Source organism: Manis javanica, chromosome 14, assembly GCF_040802235.1.
Source record: "Manis javanica isolate MJ-LG chromosome 14, MJ_LKY, whole genome shotgun sequence".
Classification (NCBI taxonomy): domain Eukaryota; kingdom Metazoa; phylum Chordata; class Mammalia; order Pholidota; family Manidae; genus Manis; species Manis javanica.
In genome coordinates, this window is record NC_133169.1 from 78,770,774 (window position 1) to 78,787,112 (window position 16,339).

Genomic DNA, 16,339 nt, shown 5'->3' on the forward strand with positions numbered 1-16,339 from the left:
GTGAAATGGGAGCTGTTGGAGAGTTTTGAGCAACAGAGTAATATGAGCTGATTTCATGTGTTTAAATGTTCACTGATCTCTGTGTTGAAAATAGATTGGTGGCAGAGGTGGGAGAGGCAGAAGAGGGGTTCTCAAGAGGCTGTCTCAATAACTCAGATAAAAATGATGGTGGCTCAGTTCGATGTGGTTGTGATAGGTGTGGTGGGAAACAAAGTCCAGGTATATTTTGAAAGTAGACCCTAGAAAATTTTCTGATGGATTGGACCGAGAGAAATAAAGGCATTAAGGGTGACTGTTTTCTGGCCTGAGCAAACAAAAGAATGGACCTGAAGAGGACAGCTTTAGGTGGAACAGGCTCAGGGAAAGAATAGTAGTTCAATATTGAATACACAGTCTGAGATACTATTACACAGACATAGGGAATTCCACACTTGGCTGGAAAGACCAAGGTGCATCTGAGAGTCTTGGACATATGACTGTAATGTGTGGTCCTCTGGGTAGAGAGGAATGGTGGAGAGTGCTAGAGCACCGTGGGGATGAGTGCTCCGGGAAGCTCACTCTGACTACAACGTGTGATCAATTGAGTTACATGTTCAATTGAAGTATTTTTGCCCTAGTGTTGATTCAGGGATGAAGCATCCTTGAATTATTCCTCAAGACTTTCTCAGTTTCAGCATATAAGATTCTAAATGGTGACTGAGTCACTAAAGACAAATTGTTAAATGAATCTGTCTTTTCTTAAAGTACTTATTTGAGATATTCCTTCCTCGTTGACTTCTTTGCTTTAACTGGTGGAGTGAGGCTGGGCTACTCAGCAGACACATGGCATGTTACCAGAATGCAGGGTCTTAACTGGGAACAGAAGGTGGATAGCTGCATATTTTATTAACATGCAGAAAACTGGTTCTTTTAAACACATGTTGAGATTTTTTTCCATTTCCCTATCATAATAAGGTAAATTTCTTCAAGGAAGAGATACTGATGAATCTCACCTTTTACATCAATTTCATATTCTTCAAGGCATTTGAAATTCATTAATATCTGAAGGCATACACTGGTCATGGTTACCTTAGACCTATTATACAGTATCAGAAATAACAAGATCTAAATAATTGAACAGAATTCCATAAAGTTCATCTCTTCCAAAAACAGAATTTTAATTATAATCAAACTGTGTTCACTTTAAATATTAACAAGTTCATCATTTACATACAGGGCTATATATTAGAAAATAGATGAAAATTAAAACAAGTTTTATCTTTTAAAAGTTCTTACTTCCAAATTTAGTAACTGTAAACTGCTAAATATACACCTAAACAAAATGTATGTATCATCAGAAAAACACAAGTGGCTCTAACAGGAGAAGAGCTGTAATACACATACAGTGGAAGATAACTCACAGAGGCACAATTTAAAGGCATGTCTCAAGGTATAAAACAAACCAAAACAAACCCACAATAACTACAAATTCAAGCAAAAATCATGGCTGATGTTCTAAGCTAATGCACCAACACATAATGCTTTCCAAGAGAAAGTAGAAGGGATGTCAAGATTTTATGTAGACCCATGATTTTTACTCCTTTCTTCTTCAACAAAGAAATAGTGACTTGGTCTTTTCTTTTTGCCTTTGAATTAGACTTATGTTGGTTTTCTGTTACATAGCAATGACCCAAATAAATCATAAAAAAGTGCTATCAAAAATCTGTTCTATTTAGAACTCAGTAACCAAGATATGTTTCTCATTTTTCCCTGTACTTCTATTTCCCTTAAAAAATACTCTAAGGAAACTTTACAGACAATGATGGTAAAAAGATCAAATACTTTTGAGAAGCAAAGAAATTGGCACTAACATGGGTTCACAATAAATTCCTCCTCATTTATTAAACTAGAAGTGCAAAAAAAAAGTGAACTCATACCCCCAAACAGATATGGGATAAAAAAGTACTAGAAAAATAAAGAGGCATTTAGAATTGTGGTGTTTCGGGGTATTTGAAAGACCTTTCATAACACACAACCCCATCTCAGTTTTTGAAAGTCAGTGCACTCAGTGGTTATAAGTATGATGGTCTTCCATAGCTAAGAGTTCTGGAAGGGAAAAGAAAAGAGAGATAAATATCTGAAAGATATCCTTAATGATGGTAAATACTGCCAATAGTACTCAAAATCAAATATGACATAACCTGAGTGTCAATCAGTTGTGCTTTTTTCTCCCAGTGGAAGGCGTTCCCATAACTGGAGCAACTGTTCACCAACCTGAGGTTCCAGCTCCTAGGTAAATGAAAAGTAAGAATGAACAACTGGATTGAGTTTTTTTTACTCACCAGAATATGTACTGACTAAAAATGTAAGAAAAGCACTTTAAATTTCATTTTTCTACAAGAATACGCTAAAATCATATGGTTTGCATGCCTTTCATTCTTTCCATTAAAGTTTATGGAAATGACTTTCAGACTTCAGAACTGTAGTTAACCTGCAAATTTTATAAATATTTGTTGCAAAATGGTAAGACATCTCCATGAAGTTCTTTTGAAATTTTTCTCTATCTGGAAATAATGAATTTTGTTTTTATGAAGATTTAGCTAAAGCACTCAGCTTGAACTTCCAAAGGTTAACTGTGTAACTTAGCATATTAGATGTTTTGGAGGTTTTTTTCAAGAACTTATCTTAGGTGACTGTATAAAATTCTTATGAATCAGGTTTATTCCAATATCATTATTAAACAATAAAAATGAAAATACCCTTATACTACATATACACAATGGAATATTATTCAACCACAAAAAGAAAAGAATCCTGCCATTTCCAACAACATGTATGGATCTAGAGGGTATTATGCTCAGTGAAATAAGCCAGATGAAAATGACAAATACCAAATGATTTCACTCATTTGTGGAGTATAATAACAAAGCGAAACAAAAGGAACAAAACAGCAGCAGACTCACAGACACCAAAAAGGGACTAGTGGTTACCAAAGGAGAGGGGTTGGAGAGGGTGAGTGGAGAGAGTGGAGAGGAAGAAGGGGACTAAGGGACACTATAGTCCTTTTTTTTCTTTTTTTGGTTGTATCTTTCTTTTTTTCTTTTTTTTTATTAAGGTATCATTGATATACACTCTTATGAAGGTTTCACAAGAAAATCAATGTGGTTATTTCATTCACCCTTACTATTAAGTCCCCCCCCACACCCCACTGTAGTCACTGTCCATCAGTGTAGTAAGATGCCACAGAGTCCCTACTTGTCCTCTCTGTGCTACACTGTCTTCCCCGTGAACCCACACACACCATGTGCACTAATCATGATACCCCACAATTCCTTCTCCCTCCCTCCCCATATGCCCTGCCCCACCCCTTCCCTTTGGTAACTGCTAGTCCCTTCTTGGGGTCTGTGAGTCTGCTGCTATTTTCTTCCTTCAGTTTTGTTTCGTTGTTATACTCCACAAATGAGGGAAATCATTTGGTGCTTGTCTTTCTCTGCCTGACTTATTTCACTGAGCATAATACACTCTAGCTCCAACCATGTTGCTGCAAATGGTAGGATTTCTTTCTTCTGGCTGAATAGTATTCCATTGTGTATATGTACCACCTATTCTTTATCCATTCATCTACTGATGGACACTTAGGTTGCTTCCATTTCTTGGCTATTGTAAATAGTGGTGCAATATACATAGGGGTGCATATGTCTTCTTGAACCTCGGATCCTACATTCTTAGGGTAAATTCTTAGGAATGGAATACCTGGGTCAAATGGTATTTCTATTTTTAGTTTTTTGAGGAACATCCATATAGCTTTCCACAATGGTTGAACTAGTTTACATTCCTACCAGCAGTGTAGGAGGGTTCCCCTTTCTCCACATCCTTGTCAGCATTTGTTGTTCTTAGTCTTTTCTGTGCTGGCCATCCTAACTGGTGTGAGGTGATATCTCATTGTGGTTTTAATTTGCATTTCCCTGATAATTAGTGATGTGGAGCATCTTTTCATGTGCCTGTTGGCCATCTGAATTTCTTCTTTGGAGAACTGTCTGTTCATATCCTGTGCCTATTTTTTAATAGGCTCACTTGCCTTTTGGATGTTGAGGCATGTGAGTTCAAGGGGCACTATAGTTCTTAATCATAATATAGGTAGGTCACAAGGACAGTAGTACAGCACAGAGAATACAATTAATGACTCTGTAACATCTGACTATGTGATAGACAGTGACCACACTAGAGGGTGTGAGGACTTGAAAATATGGGTAAAAGTTGAACCACTGTGCTGGGTATGTGAAACGATCATAAGATTGTATATTGATGATACTTTAATGAATAAATAAAAGAAAATACCCTCATACAATTGAAAAGAATGTCATTTATAGTCCTCTTTGTGACATGATGTGCATTTAAAAAGAACTCAAAGGCTTTCAGTGATTTGAGGCAAGTCACTATGGTTCAAATAAATTATCAGCTATGTGAACTTAGGCAAGACTAATTCCTCTGAATCTGTTTTCTCCTACATAAAATTGGGCTAATAACACATTTTATGCATTAAATTACATTACCTTGGATAAAGCAGCTAGCACAGTAGTTCATACACACACTAATTTCTATCACCTTAACTAAAGTACATATTAGCAGCATTATGAAGGTAAAGCAAAATGTCACAGAAGTAAGACAAGCCACAAAAGTATAAATAAATACTGTTACTTATGTCACATAATTAAAGCCATAAAGAAGTTAAATACTGTTGTTACCCTTAGATTTCAGTCAAATTACTTTAGAATTACACTCAGTGTTAATCATATCTGTAGTTAGTAATACAACAGGAGCTTCTGTGAAGTAACCTGTGAAAGATTTTACATATGCATATTATAAAATAAATATTAGATATATGACAAGTCAAATTTATGAAACATTAAAAAACACTTCTGGCATGAACTCTGTCAGACATACTTGTAAGCAGGTTTTTACTAGCTCTTTTTCAAATCTGAACCACTACCTCCCATGTGCATATGGAATATACAATTTATAGTCTTATATTTGCTCCTCAAACAAATCATTGAATAATAGCAAAACAAAACAAAAAGAAAAGTAAGACAAGAAATATTAAGTGCCATTGTATACCTGCCCGTCTCTGCTGATCTGGACTTTCTTGTTGTCATTCCAAGGATTGAGTAAATGGTGTGTAAACTGAAAAGGAAGACTTTCTTTCTGTATCCACTCCACCTTAAACACTCCTCCTAGTCCAGCAGAGCCCCAGTCCTGGCTCTTCTCCTTTCCTATCTCAGAAGACATCCTAGAAAATCCCTGTGGGTAAAATGAGGTTTGGGAAGAGGGAAGGTAAGGGTGATATTAAAATGTCTAAGTTCAATTTATCTGAGAAAGCTCTGAGTTTTCTAAGGTAAAAACTAATATTAAAAGAATAGATATCTAACAAAAACAAAAACAAAAGTTTCTTATTAAGCGTTTTTCATAAATACATGTATTAGCAATTTTAGAGGAAAAACCAATACCAGCCTTCCAACATAATTTCAAATATAAAGGTATTTTCTAAATAATGTATTAACAGTTCTAAACCCACATTTATTCTGATAAATGGATACAATCTAACTTTTAAGTTTTTACTTACAAAAATTATAATAATGTCAAATAATTTCTTATTTTGTAAATTCAGATTTATATCAAGTCAAGATGAGTTAAGAAACATACTCAGTTTCTTGATTGTCAATACTAACTTCCTTGGCCTAGTTAAATAAAATTTAACCAAAAAGTCAGCTTCTCATTATTTTTAATCCACCTGAGAAATAGTAAATCTAAAGCTGTCTTCCAATGGAGAAATTGTTTATTTGGAGATGCTCTGGTAAGACAAGGCAAAAAAAAAAGGGATCCCTACATATCATTCTCCTGAAGAAATGCAATATACTCCTTATTTCCAGTGAAACAAAATGCATTTTTTATTCCAATACAATAGAAAGCCAGGTTTGAGGAGTGGTTTTAATCTCTGTAGTCTAACTTTATCAGAACAACCCCATTATACTGTTGCAGGATGGCTCACCTGAAAATGTCCAGATCCTTGAACAGAAAATACCAAGTAAACCATGCTGCTTTCCAAAAAGGCTCGATTTAGCTTCCGTTCATTATTAGGGGTTGTAGACCAGATACCCTTCTGTTGAGAAATTTCAAGGTTTCTCAGATTGCTACTCTTCATTATGAAGTATCGAATAGGCATGTTTGGTCTTGGTGAAGGAGATTTTGAGCCCTATAAGAGAATGCGTAAGTTTTTGAAAGGTAATTTGACCTTTCAAAATGAATAGACTCTATTAAATAACATCTTCACAAACATAAGCCAAAATATTTTACCAAATATTCAACAAATGCAAATAACTCTACCATGCCTGAAAACCTACACAAGGCTCAAGCAACATGAGATTAAAGAATCAAAACCAATCACTCATTTTCAGAGCATTCAAACTCCCTTATTAAGGATCCTGGACTACCAACTTTGATTTATACTCCAAATGTACCTCCAGAAAATATTTTAATAAGCTTTCAAAGTGTGAAAACAGAACAAAAACTGCTCTAGCTTACTTCCTAGATACAGTTTCCTGGTGACAGTGCAGGGAAAAGAAACACAAACAGAATCCAGTGGTCTCACTGAACTGCAGAGAAAAGAGCTCATAGTTAAGAGGCCATGGTAATCAGAATTTGTATAGCAGAATACTAGACATTGGGAGTTGCATGGAAAGAGACTTCAGGGGAACTGCAAAAGGTTCTCCACAGTTTCTGGCTAAGTACTGACCTGTACATATGTCAGAAAAAGCGACCTGAAGCCACAGAAAGTCCACAGGAAAGCAGGAGAACAAACAATTCCCAGAGCTTACACGTGGTTGGGAATATTTCATGTTATCCCCAGCGAGAATGGTAAGAACTTGTAAGACATGGGGCATTAGCCCACAGAAAGATCACACCTTAGTAGTGGAACTAAATTAGTAGCAGAATAAAAATTGCTCTATATCCACACTAACACTGCTTAAAAGTAAATCTCAAGACGACTAAACTGATTGCAACTATGTACCAGATCCATGTCTAATATTATTTAAAGGAATACAATAAAAATCGCAGCCAAACAAAATTATAAGTAGTACATGAAAAACAGGAGAATATGACCCATAACCAGGAAAAAAATTAATTAATAGGAATTGACTCAGATCTGACAGATGATGGAATTAGGAAATGAAACATGTTAAAACAGCTATCATAAATATGTTCACTATGTCCAAGAAAGTAAAGGAAACATACATATGGATGAAAGGAGAAATGGAAGGTATTTTTTGAAGACCCAAAGAGTGCTCTATAAATGAAAACATAATAGTTGAAGTGAAAATACACTAGAAAGAATGTATAGATTAGTCACTACAAATGAAAACATCAGTGATTTTAAAGACTTATCAATAGAAACTCTCTCAAATGAAGCAGAGATAAAAACAACTGAAAAGAAATGAAGAGAGTATCAGTGATCTGTGGAATAGTATCAAGTGGTCTTACATTTCTGTATCCAGAGTTCCAGAAAGGAAGGAGAGAAGAAAGGGATAAAAAATATGTGAAGGAATAGTGGTCTTAAATTTTCCAAAACTGATGGAAACTAAAATTACTTAGATTGAAGAAGAACTATACAGAGAACCATACCAAGTCATATCAAAATCATACTGCTGAAAACCAGTGATACAAAGAAAATATGAAAAGCATCTAAAGGAAAAAAGACATATTATATACAGTGAGACAAAAATAAGAGTGACAGTAAACTTACCATCAGAAATTATATAAACCAGAAGATAATGTAATGACATCTTTATAGTAATGAAAGAAAACCATCAACCTAGAAATATACACAGTAATTATATCTTCCAAAATTAAGAGTGAAAAAACTTTTCAAGAAAAATATTACAGAATTCATTTCCAACATATCTGTACTAGAAGAAATGTTAAAAGAAGGTTTTTCAGGAAAAAGATATATGATCCAAGATAGAAATTCATATCAACACAAAAGACTAAAGAACACAGGAAATGGTAAATATTGAATAAAATATAAAACACATTTTTCTGATTTTTGGTAGAAGATAATTTACTATGAAGTAAAAAATAATACATTGTGTCATTTATGATACAGGTACAAATAAAATATATCAAGCCAATAACATAAAGGACTAAAAGGGTAAAATAAAAGTACATCATTGCAAGGATCTCAAACTATACCTGAAGTGTCATAATACAGATTCAAGATACACTAGGAAAAGCTAAAAATGATTTCACTAATGAATTCTACCAAACACTGAAAGAAGAAATAATACCAATTCTACACATCTCTTCAAAAAGTTTAAGTAGAATTCCCAACCAATCTTATGAGGCCAAGCATTACCCTGATACCAAAATCATATAAAGATAACACCAGAAAAGAGAACTACAAAGTATTCCTCATGAACAAAGATCCCTCATTTAAAAAATTTTTTGACTGAACAAAATGAAATCAAGCAATATTTTAAAAGGATAATAAATCATGACCAAGTGAGATATAAACCTCAGAAAAATCAATCAAGGATTTACAATTGCATTAAAAAAATTAAATACCTAGGAATAAACCTAACCAAGAAGGTAAAAGGTCCGTACACTGAAAACTGTAAGACAGTGATGAAAGAAATTAAAAAAGACACAAATAAATGGAAATCTATCCCACACTCATGAATAGAAATAATTAATATTGTCAAAATGTCTATCCTGCCCAAGGCAATTTACAGATTCAGTGCAATCCCTATCAAAATGCCAGTGGCATTTTTTGAAAAACTAGAGCACATAATCCTAAAATTCATATGAAACCACAAAAGACACCAAACAGCCAAACAATCCTGAGAAAGAACAAAGCTGGGAGGGTTATGCTCCTTGACTTAAGCTATGCTGCAAAGCTACAGTAACTAAAACAGTATGATACTGGCACAAGAACAGACCCATATACCAATGGAACAGAATAGATAGCCCCAAAATAAACCCATGCATATATGGTCAAATAATATATGATGAAGGAGCCATGAATACACAATGGAGAAAAGACAAGTCTCTTCAATAAATGGTGTTAGGAAAACTGGACAGATATATGCAAGAGAATGAAACTGCATACTGCCTACCTCCAAATATAAAAATAAACTTGAAATGGATTAAAGACCTAACTATAAGACATGAAACCATAAAAGTCTTAGAAGAAAATGTAGGCAAAAAATCAATTGAAAATAAGAATGAGCAATTTTTTTCTAGAGGTTTCCCCAGGCAAGGGAAACAAAACCAAAAATGAATAAATGGGACTACATCAAACTAAAAAGCTTCTGTACAGCAAAGGATACCATCAACAAAACAAAAAGGCAAACTGCAGTATGGGAGACAATATTTGTAAATGATTTATCCAATAAGGGGTTAACAGCCAAAATATATGAAGAATTCAAACATTCAAAATATATAAATGACATTAAAAAAAAATCTGATTAAAAAATAGGCAGAGGATCAGAGGAGCTGAACAGACAGTTCTCCAAAGAAGAAATTCAGATGGCCAACAGACACATTAAAAGATGCTCCACATTGCTAATCATCAGAGAAATGCAAATTAAAACCACACTGATATATCACCTCACACCAGTAAGGATCACTACCATTCAAAAGACAAACAACAACAAATGTTGGCGAGGTTGTGGAGAAAGGGGAACCCTCCTACACTGCTGGTGGGAATGTAAACTAGTTCAACCATTGTGGAAAGCAATAAAGAGGTTCCTCAAAAAGCTCAAAATAGAAATACCATTTGACCCAGTAATTTCACTCCTAGGAATTTACCCTAAGAATGCAGCAACCCAGTTTGAAAAAGACATATGCACCCCTATGTTTATCACAGCGCTATTTACAATAGCCAAGAAATGGAAGCAACCTAAGTGTCCATCAGTAGATGAATGGATAAATAATCTAGATGTGGTACATATACACAATGGAATATTATTCAGCCATAAGAAGAAAACAAATCCTACCATTTGCAACAACATGGATGGAGCTAGAGGGTATTATGCTCAGTGAAATAAGACAGGCAGAGAAAGACAAGTATCAAATGATATCACTCATCTGTGGAGTACAAGAAAAAAGCAAAAACAGAAGGAACAAAACAGCAGCAGACTCACAGAACCCAAGAATGGACTAACAGTTACCAAAGGGAAAGGGACTGGGGAGGTTGGGTGGGAAGGGAGGGATAAGAGGGGGAAAAAGAAAGGGGGCCTTACGATTAGCAGATATAATGTAGGGGGTGGGGAGCATGGGGAGGGCTGTGCAACAGAGAAGACAAGTAGTGATTCTACAGCATCTTACTATGCTGATGGGCAGTAACTGTAATGGGGTTTGTGGGGGGGACTGGTGATGGGGGGAGTCTAGTGAACATAATGTTTCTCATGTAACTGTAGATTAATTATACCAAAATAAAAAATAAAAATACATAAAAATTAGCAAAAGACAGAGGTCCTTAACAGACATTTTTCGAAAGAAGAAATTCAGATGGCCAACAGGAACATGAAAAGATGCTACACATTGCTCATCATCAGGGAATGCAAATCAAAATCACAATAAGATATCACCTCACACCAGTTAAAATGGCCACCATCCAAAAGACAAGAAATAACAACTGTTGGCAAGGATGTGGAGAATGAAGCCATCCTGTACTGTTGGTGGGGATGTAAATGTGTGTAGTCACTACAGAAAGCAGTATGGACGTTCCTCAAAAAGCTAAAAATAGAAATACCATACAACCCAGTAACTACACTTCTGGGAATTTACCCAAAGAAAACAAAGTCCTTGATTCAAAAAGATACATGTACCCTATGTTTACTGCTACATTATGAACAATAGTCAAGATATGGAAGCAACCCAAATGCCCATCAATAGATGAATAGATAAAGAAAAGGTGGTACACATATATACAATGGAATATTATTCAGCCATAAAAAAGAAAAACTGGGAGGGAGCCAGGATGGCGGCGTGAGTAGAGCAGTGGAAATCTCCTCCCAAAAACACATAGAGCTATGAAAATATAACAAAGAAAAATCTTCCTAAAATAGAGACCACAGGACACAGGACAACATCCAGACCACATCCACACCTGCAAGAACCCAGCGCCTTGTGAAGGGGGTAAGATACAAGCCCCAGCCCGGCGTGACCCGAGCGCCCCTCCCCCCGGCTCCCGGCGGGTGGAGAGAAACCGGAGCGGTTTTTTTTTTTTTTTTTTTTTGGCGAGCGCTTTTTGGAAGCCTTAGAGGGACGGGCCCCCGTTGCTGGGGAGGCAGGGTGGCGGGACCGGTGAGGAGGTGCCTGGGAACGGCGCCGGAGGACAAAGACTATCCCGCGTTTCTCCCTGCGAGACCGGCGGGCGGGTGCCTGAGACCGGTGCCTGAGGACGGAGGAGGTCGCGCGTTTTTCCCCCTTTTTTTTTTTTCTCTTTTTGGCGAGCGCTTTTTGGAAACCTTGAAGGGACGGGGAACCCAGTGCTAGGGAGTCAGGGTGGCGGGACTGGTGAGCGGGTGGCTGGGACCGGCGCCTGAGGACAAAGAATATCCCCCGTTTTTCCCTGCGGGACCGGTGGGCGGGTGCCTGAGACCGGCACTTGAGGACAGAGGAAATCGCACGTTTTTCCCCTTTTTTTTTCTCTTTTCTGTGAGTGCTTTTTGGAAGCCTAAAAGGGACAGGGACCCCAGTGCTAGGGAGGCAGGGCGGCGGGACTGGTGAGCGGGTGCCTGGGACCGGCACCTGAGGACAAAGAATATCCCGCATTTTTCCCTGTGGAACTGGTGGGTGGGTGCCTGAGACCAGCACCTGAGGACGGAAGAAATCGCGCGTTTTTCCCCTTTTTTTCTCTCTTTCTGGCGAGTGCTTTTTGGAAGCCTTGAAGGGACAGGGACCCCGGTGCTAGGGAGGCAGGGCGGCGGGACTGGTGAGCAGGTGCCTGGGACCAGTGCCTGAGGACAAAGAATATCTAGCGTTCCTTCCCTGCGGGACCGGTGGGTGGGTGCTTTTTGGAAGCCTTGAAAGGACAGGGACCCTGGTGCTAGGGAGACAGGGCAGCAGGACCAGTGAGCAGGTGCCTGGGACCGGCACCTGAGGACAAAAAAAAAAAAAAAAAAAATCGCTTGTTTTTTCATTTTTTTTCCTTTTTTTTTTTTTCTCTTTCTTTCTGTTCCCTCTCTCATTGTTGCTGTTGTTGTTTTGGTTTGGAGAGTGCTTTTTGGAAATCTTAAAGGGGCAGGACAGGTCACTTAGACCAGAGGCAGGGAATCTGGGGATCTCTGGGCACTCTAACCCCCTGAGCAGCAGGGAGCACAGAGGCCCCTTACGGAGATAAATAGCCTCCTGGCCGCTCCCACTCCAACGGGGCTCCACCATTTTGGAGGAACAGCCCCAGCCAGGCCAAGCCCACAGCAACAGCGGAGATAAACCCCAAAGCAACTGGGCAGGAAGCAGAAGCCCTGTCTGCGCACAGCTGCCCAGCACAAGCAACTAGAGGTCGCTATTCTCCCAGGAAAAGGCTACAAACCAACGAGAAGGGAAGCTCTTCCAGCGGTCACTTGTACCAGCTCTGCAAACTATCTCTATCACCATGAAAAGGCAAAACTACAGGCAGACAAAGATCACAGAGACAACACCTGAGAAGGAGACAGACCTAACTAGTCCTCCTGAAAAAGAATTCAAAATAAAAATCATGAACATGCTGACAGAGATGCAGAGAAAAATGCAAGAGCAATGGGATGAGATGCAGAGAAAAATGCAAGAGCAGTGGGATGAGATGCAGAGAAAAATGCAAGAGCAGTGGGATGAAGTCCGGAAGGAGATCACAGATGTCAGGAAAGAGATCACAGAAGTGAAACAATCCCTGGAAGGATTTATAAGCAGAATGGATAAGATGCAAGAGGCCATTGAAGGAATAGAAGCCAGAGAACAGGAACGTATAGAAGCTGACATAGAGAGAGATAAAAGGATCTCCAGGAATGAAACAACACTAAGAGAAATATGTGACCAATACAAAAGGAAAAACATTCGTATTATAGGGATACTAGAACAGGAAGAAAGAGGAAAAGGGATAGAAAGTGTCTTTGAAGAAATAATTTCTGAAAACTTCCCCAAACTGGGGGAGGAAATAATCGAACAGACCATGGAATTACACAGAACCCCCAACAGAAAGGATCCAAGGAGGACAACACCAAGACACATAATAATTAAAATGGCAAGGATCAAGGACAAGGAAAGAGTTTTAAAGGCAGCTAGAGAGAAAAAGGTCACCTATAAAGGAAAACCAATCAGGCTAACATCAGACTTCTCAACAGAAACCCTACAGGCCAGAAGAGAATGGCATGATATACTTAATGCAATGAAACAGAAGGGCCTTGAACCAAGGATACTGTATCCAGCACGACTATCATTTAAATATGATGGTGGGATCAAACAATTCCCAGACAAGCAAAAGCTGAGGGAATTTGCTTCCCACAAACCACCTCTACAGGGCATCCTACAGGGACTGCTCTAGATGGGAGCACCCCTAAAAAGAGCACAGAACAAAACACACAACATATGAAGAATGGAGGAGGAGGAATAAGAAGGGAGAGAAGAAAAGACTCTCCAGACAGTGTATATAACAGCTCAATAAGAGAGCTAAGTTAGGCAGTAAGATACTAAAGAAGCTAACCTTGAACCTTTGGTAACCACGAATCTAAAGCCTGCAATGGCAATAAGTACATATCTTTCAATAGTCACCCTAAATGTAAATGGACTTAATGCACCAATCAAAAGACATAGAGTAATAGAATGGATAAAAAAGCAAGACCCATCTATATGCTGCTTACAAGAAACTCACCTTAAACCCAAAGATAAGCATAGACTAAAAGTCAAGGGATGGAAAAACATATTTCAGGCAAACAACAGTGAGAAGAAAGCAGGGGTTGCAGTACTAATATCAGACAAAATAGACTTCAAAACAAAGAAAGTAACAAGAGATAAAGAAGGCCACTACATAATGATAAAGGGCTCAGTCCAACAAGAGGATATAACCATTCTAAATATATATGCACCCAATACAGGAGCACCAGCATATGTGAAGCAAATACTAACAGAACTAAAGAGGGAAATAGACTGCAATGCATTCATTGTAGGAGACTTCAACACACCACTCACCCCGAAGGATAGATCAACCGGGCAGAAAATAAGTAAAGACACACAGGCACTGAACAACACACTAGAACAGATGGACCTAATAGACATCTATAGAACTCTACATCCAAAAGCAACAGGATATACATTCTTCTCAAGTGCACATGGAACATTCTCCAGAATAGACCACATACTAGCTCACAAAAAGAGCCTCAGTAAATTCCAAAATATTGAAATTCTACCAACCAATTTTTCAGACCACAAAGGTATGAAAGTAGAAATAAATTCTACAAAGAAAACAAAAAGGCTCACAAACACATGGAGGCTTAACAACATGCTACTAAATAATCAATGGATCAATGAACAAATCAAAATAGAGATCAAGGAATATATAGAAACAAACGACAACAACAACACTAAGCCCCAACTTCTGTGGGATGCAGCGAAAGCAGTCTTAAGAGGAAAGTATATAGCAATCCAGGCACACTTGAAGAAGGAAGAACAATCCCAAATGAATAGTCTAACATCACAATTATTAAAACTGGAAAAAGAAGAACAAAGGAGGCCTAAAGTCAGCAGAAGGAGGGACATAATAAAGATCAGAGAAGAAATAAACAAAATTGAGAAGAATAAAACAATAGCAAAAATCAACGAAACCAAGAGCTGGTTCTTTGAGAAAATAAACAAAATAGATAAGCCTCTAGCCCAACTTATTAAGAGAAAAAGAGAGTCAACACAAATCAACATAATCAGAAATGAGAATGGAAAAATCACGACAGACTCCACAGAAATACAAAGAATTATTAAAGACTACTATGAAAACCTATATGCCAACAAGCTGGAAAACCTAGAAGAAATGGACAACTTCCTAGAAAAATACAACCTCCCAAGACTGACCAAGGAAGAAACACAAAAGTTAAACAAACCAATTACAAGCAAAGAAATTGAAACAGTAATCAAAAAACTACCCAAGAACAAAACCCCGGGGCCGGACGGATTTACCTCGGAATTTTATCAGACACACAGAGAAGACATAATACCCATTCTCCTTAAAGTGTTCCACAAAATAGAAGAAGAGGGAATACTCCCAAACTCATTCTATGAAGCCAACATCACCCTAATACCAAAACCAGGAAAAGACCCCACCAAAAAAGAAAATTACAGACCAATATCCCTGATGAATGTAGATGCAAAAATACTCACTAAAATATTAGCAAACAGAATTCAACAGTATATCAAAAGGATCATACACCATGACCAAGTGGGGTTCATCCCAGGGATGCAAGGATGGTACAACATTCGAAAATCCATCAACATCATCCACCACATCAACAAAAAGAAAGACAAAAACCACATGATCATCTCCATAGATGCTGAAAAAGCATTTGACAAAATTCAACATCCATTCATGATAAAAACTCTCAGCAAAATGGGAATAGAGGGCAAGTACCTCAACATAATAAAGGCCATATATGATAAACCCACAGCCAGCATTATACTGAACAGCGAGAAGCTGAAAGCATTTCCACTGAGATCGGGAACCAGACAGGGATGCCCACTCTCCCCACTGTTATTTAACATAGTACTGGAGGTCCTAGCCACGGCAATCAGACAAAACAAAGAAATACAAGGAATCCAGATTGGTAAAGAAGAAGTTAAACTGTCACTATTTGCAGATGATATGATACTGTACATAAAAAACCCTAAAGACTCCACTCCAAAACTACTAGAACTGATATCGGAATACAGCAAAGTTGCAGGATACAAAATTAACAAACAGAAATCTGTAGCTTTCCTATACACTAACAATGAATCAATAGAAAGAGAAATCAGGAAAACAATTCCATTCACCATTGCATCAAAAAGAATAAAATACCTAGGAATAAACCTAACCAAAGAAGTGAAAGACTTATACTCTGAAAACTACAAGTCACTCTTAAGAGAAATTAAAGGGGACACTAACAAATGGAAACTCATCCCCTGCTCATGGCTAGGAAGAATTAATATCGTCAAAATGGCCATCCTGCCCAAAGCAATATACAGATTTGATGCAATCCCTCTCAAATTACCAGCAACATTCTTCAATGAATTGGAACAAATAATTCAAAAATTCATATGGAAACACCAAAGACCACGAATAGCCAAAGCAATCCTGAAAAAG

At 37.7% G+C, this 16,339-nt stretch overlaps 1 protein-coding gene across 3 annotated transcripts in view; it reads right to left on the reverse strand.

The window, feature by feature from the left end:
* Positions 1-1,451: 1,451 nt before the first annotated feature.
* YTHDC2 (YTH N6-methyladenosine RNA binding protein C2) overlaps positions 1,452-16,339 on the reverse strand; it is a 132,354-nt gene continuing 117,466 nt past the window's right edge. For 2 of the 3 annotated variants that reach the window (XM_073221099.1, XM_037017222.2), the window contains 4 exons: positions 6,026-6,229; positions 5,095-5,277; positions 2,181-2,268; positions 1,452-2,085 (listed from right to left, as the gene is read on the reverse strand). In XM_073221099.1, the coding sequence (XP_073077200.1) occupies positions 2,188-2,268; positions 5,095-5,277; positions 6,026-6,229 (468 nt within the window). In that variant the 3' untranslated portion in view covers positions 1,452-2,085; positions 2,181-2,187. Of the gene's footprint in view, positions 2,086-2,180; positions 2,269-5,094; positions 5,278-6,025; positions 6,230-16,339 lie in introns of those variants that run through there. The other variant, XR_012124829.1, reaches the window with a different exon arrangement.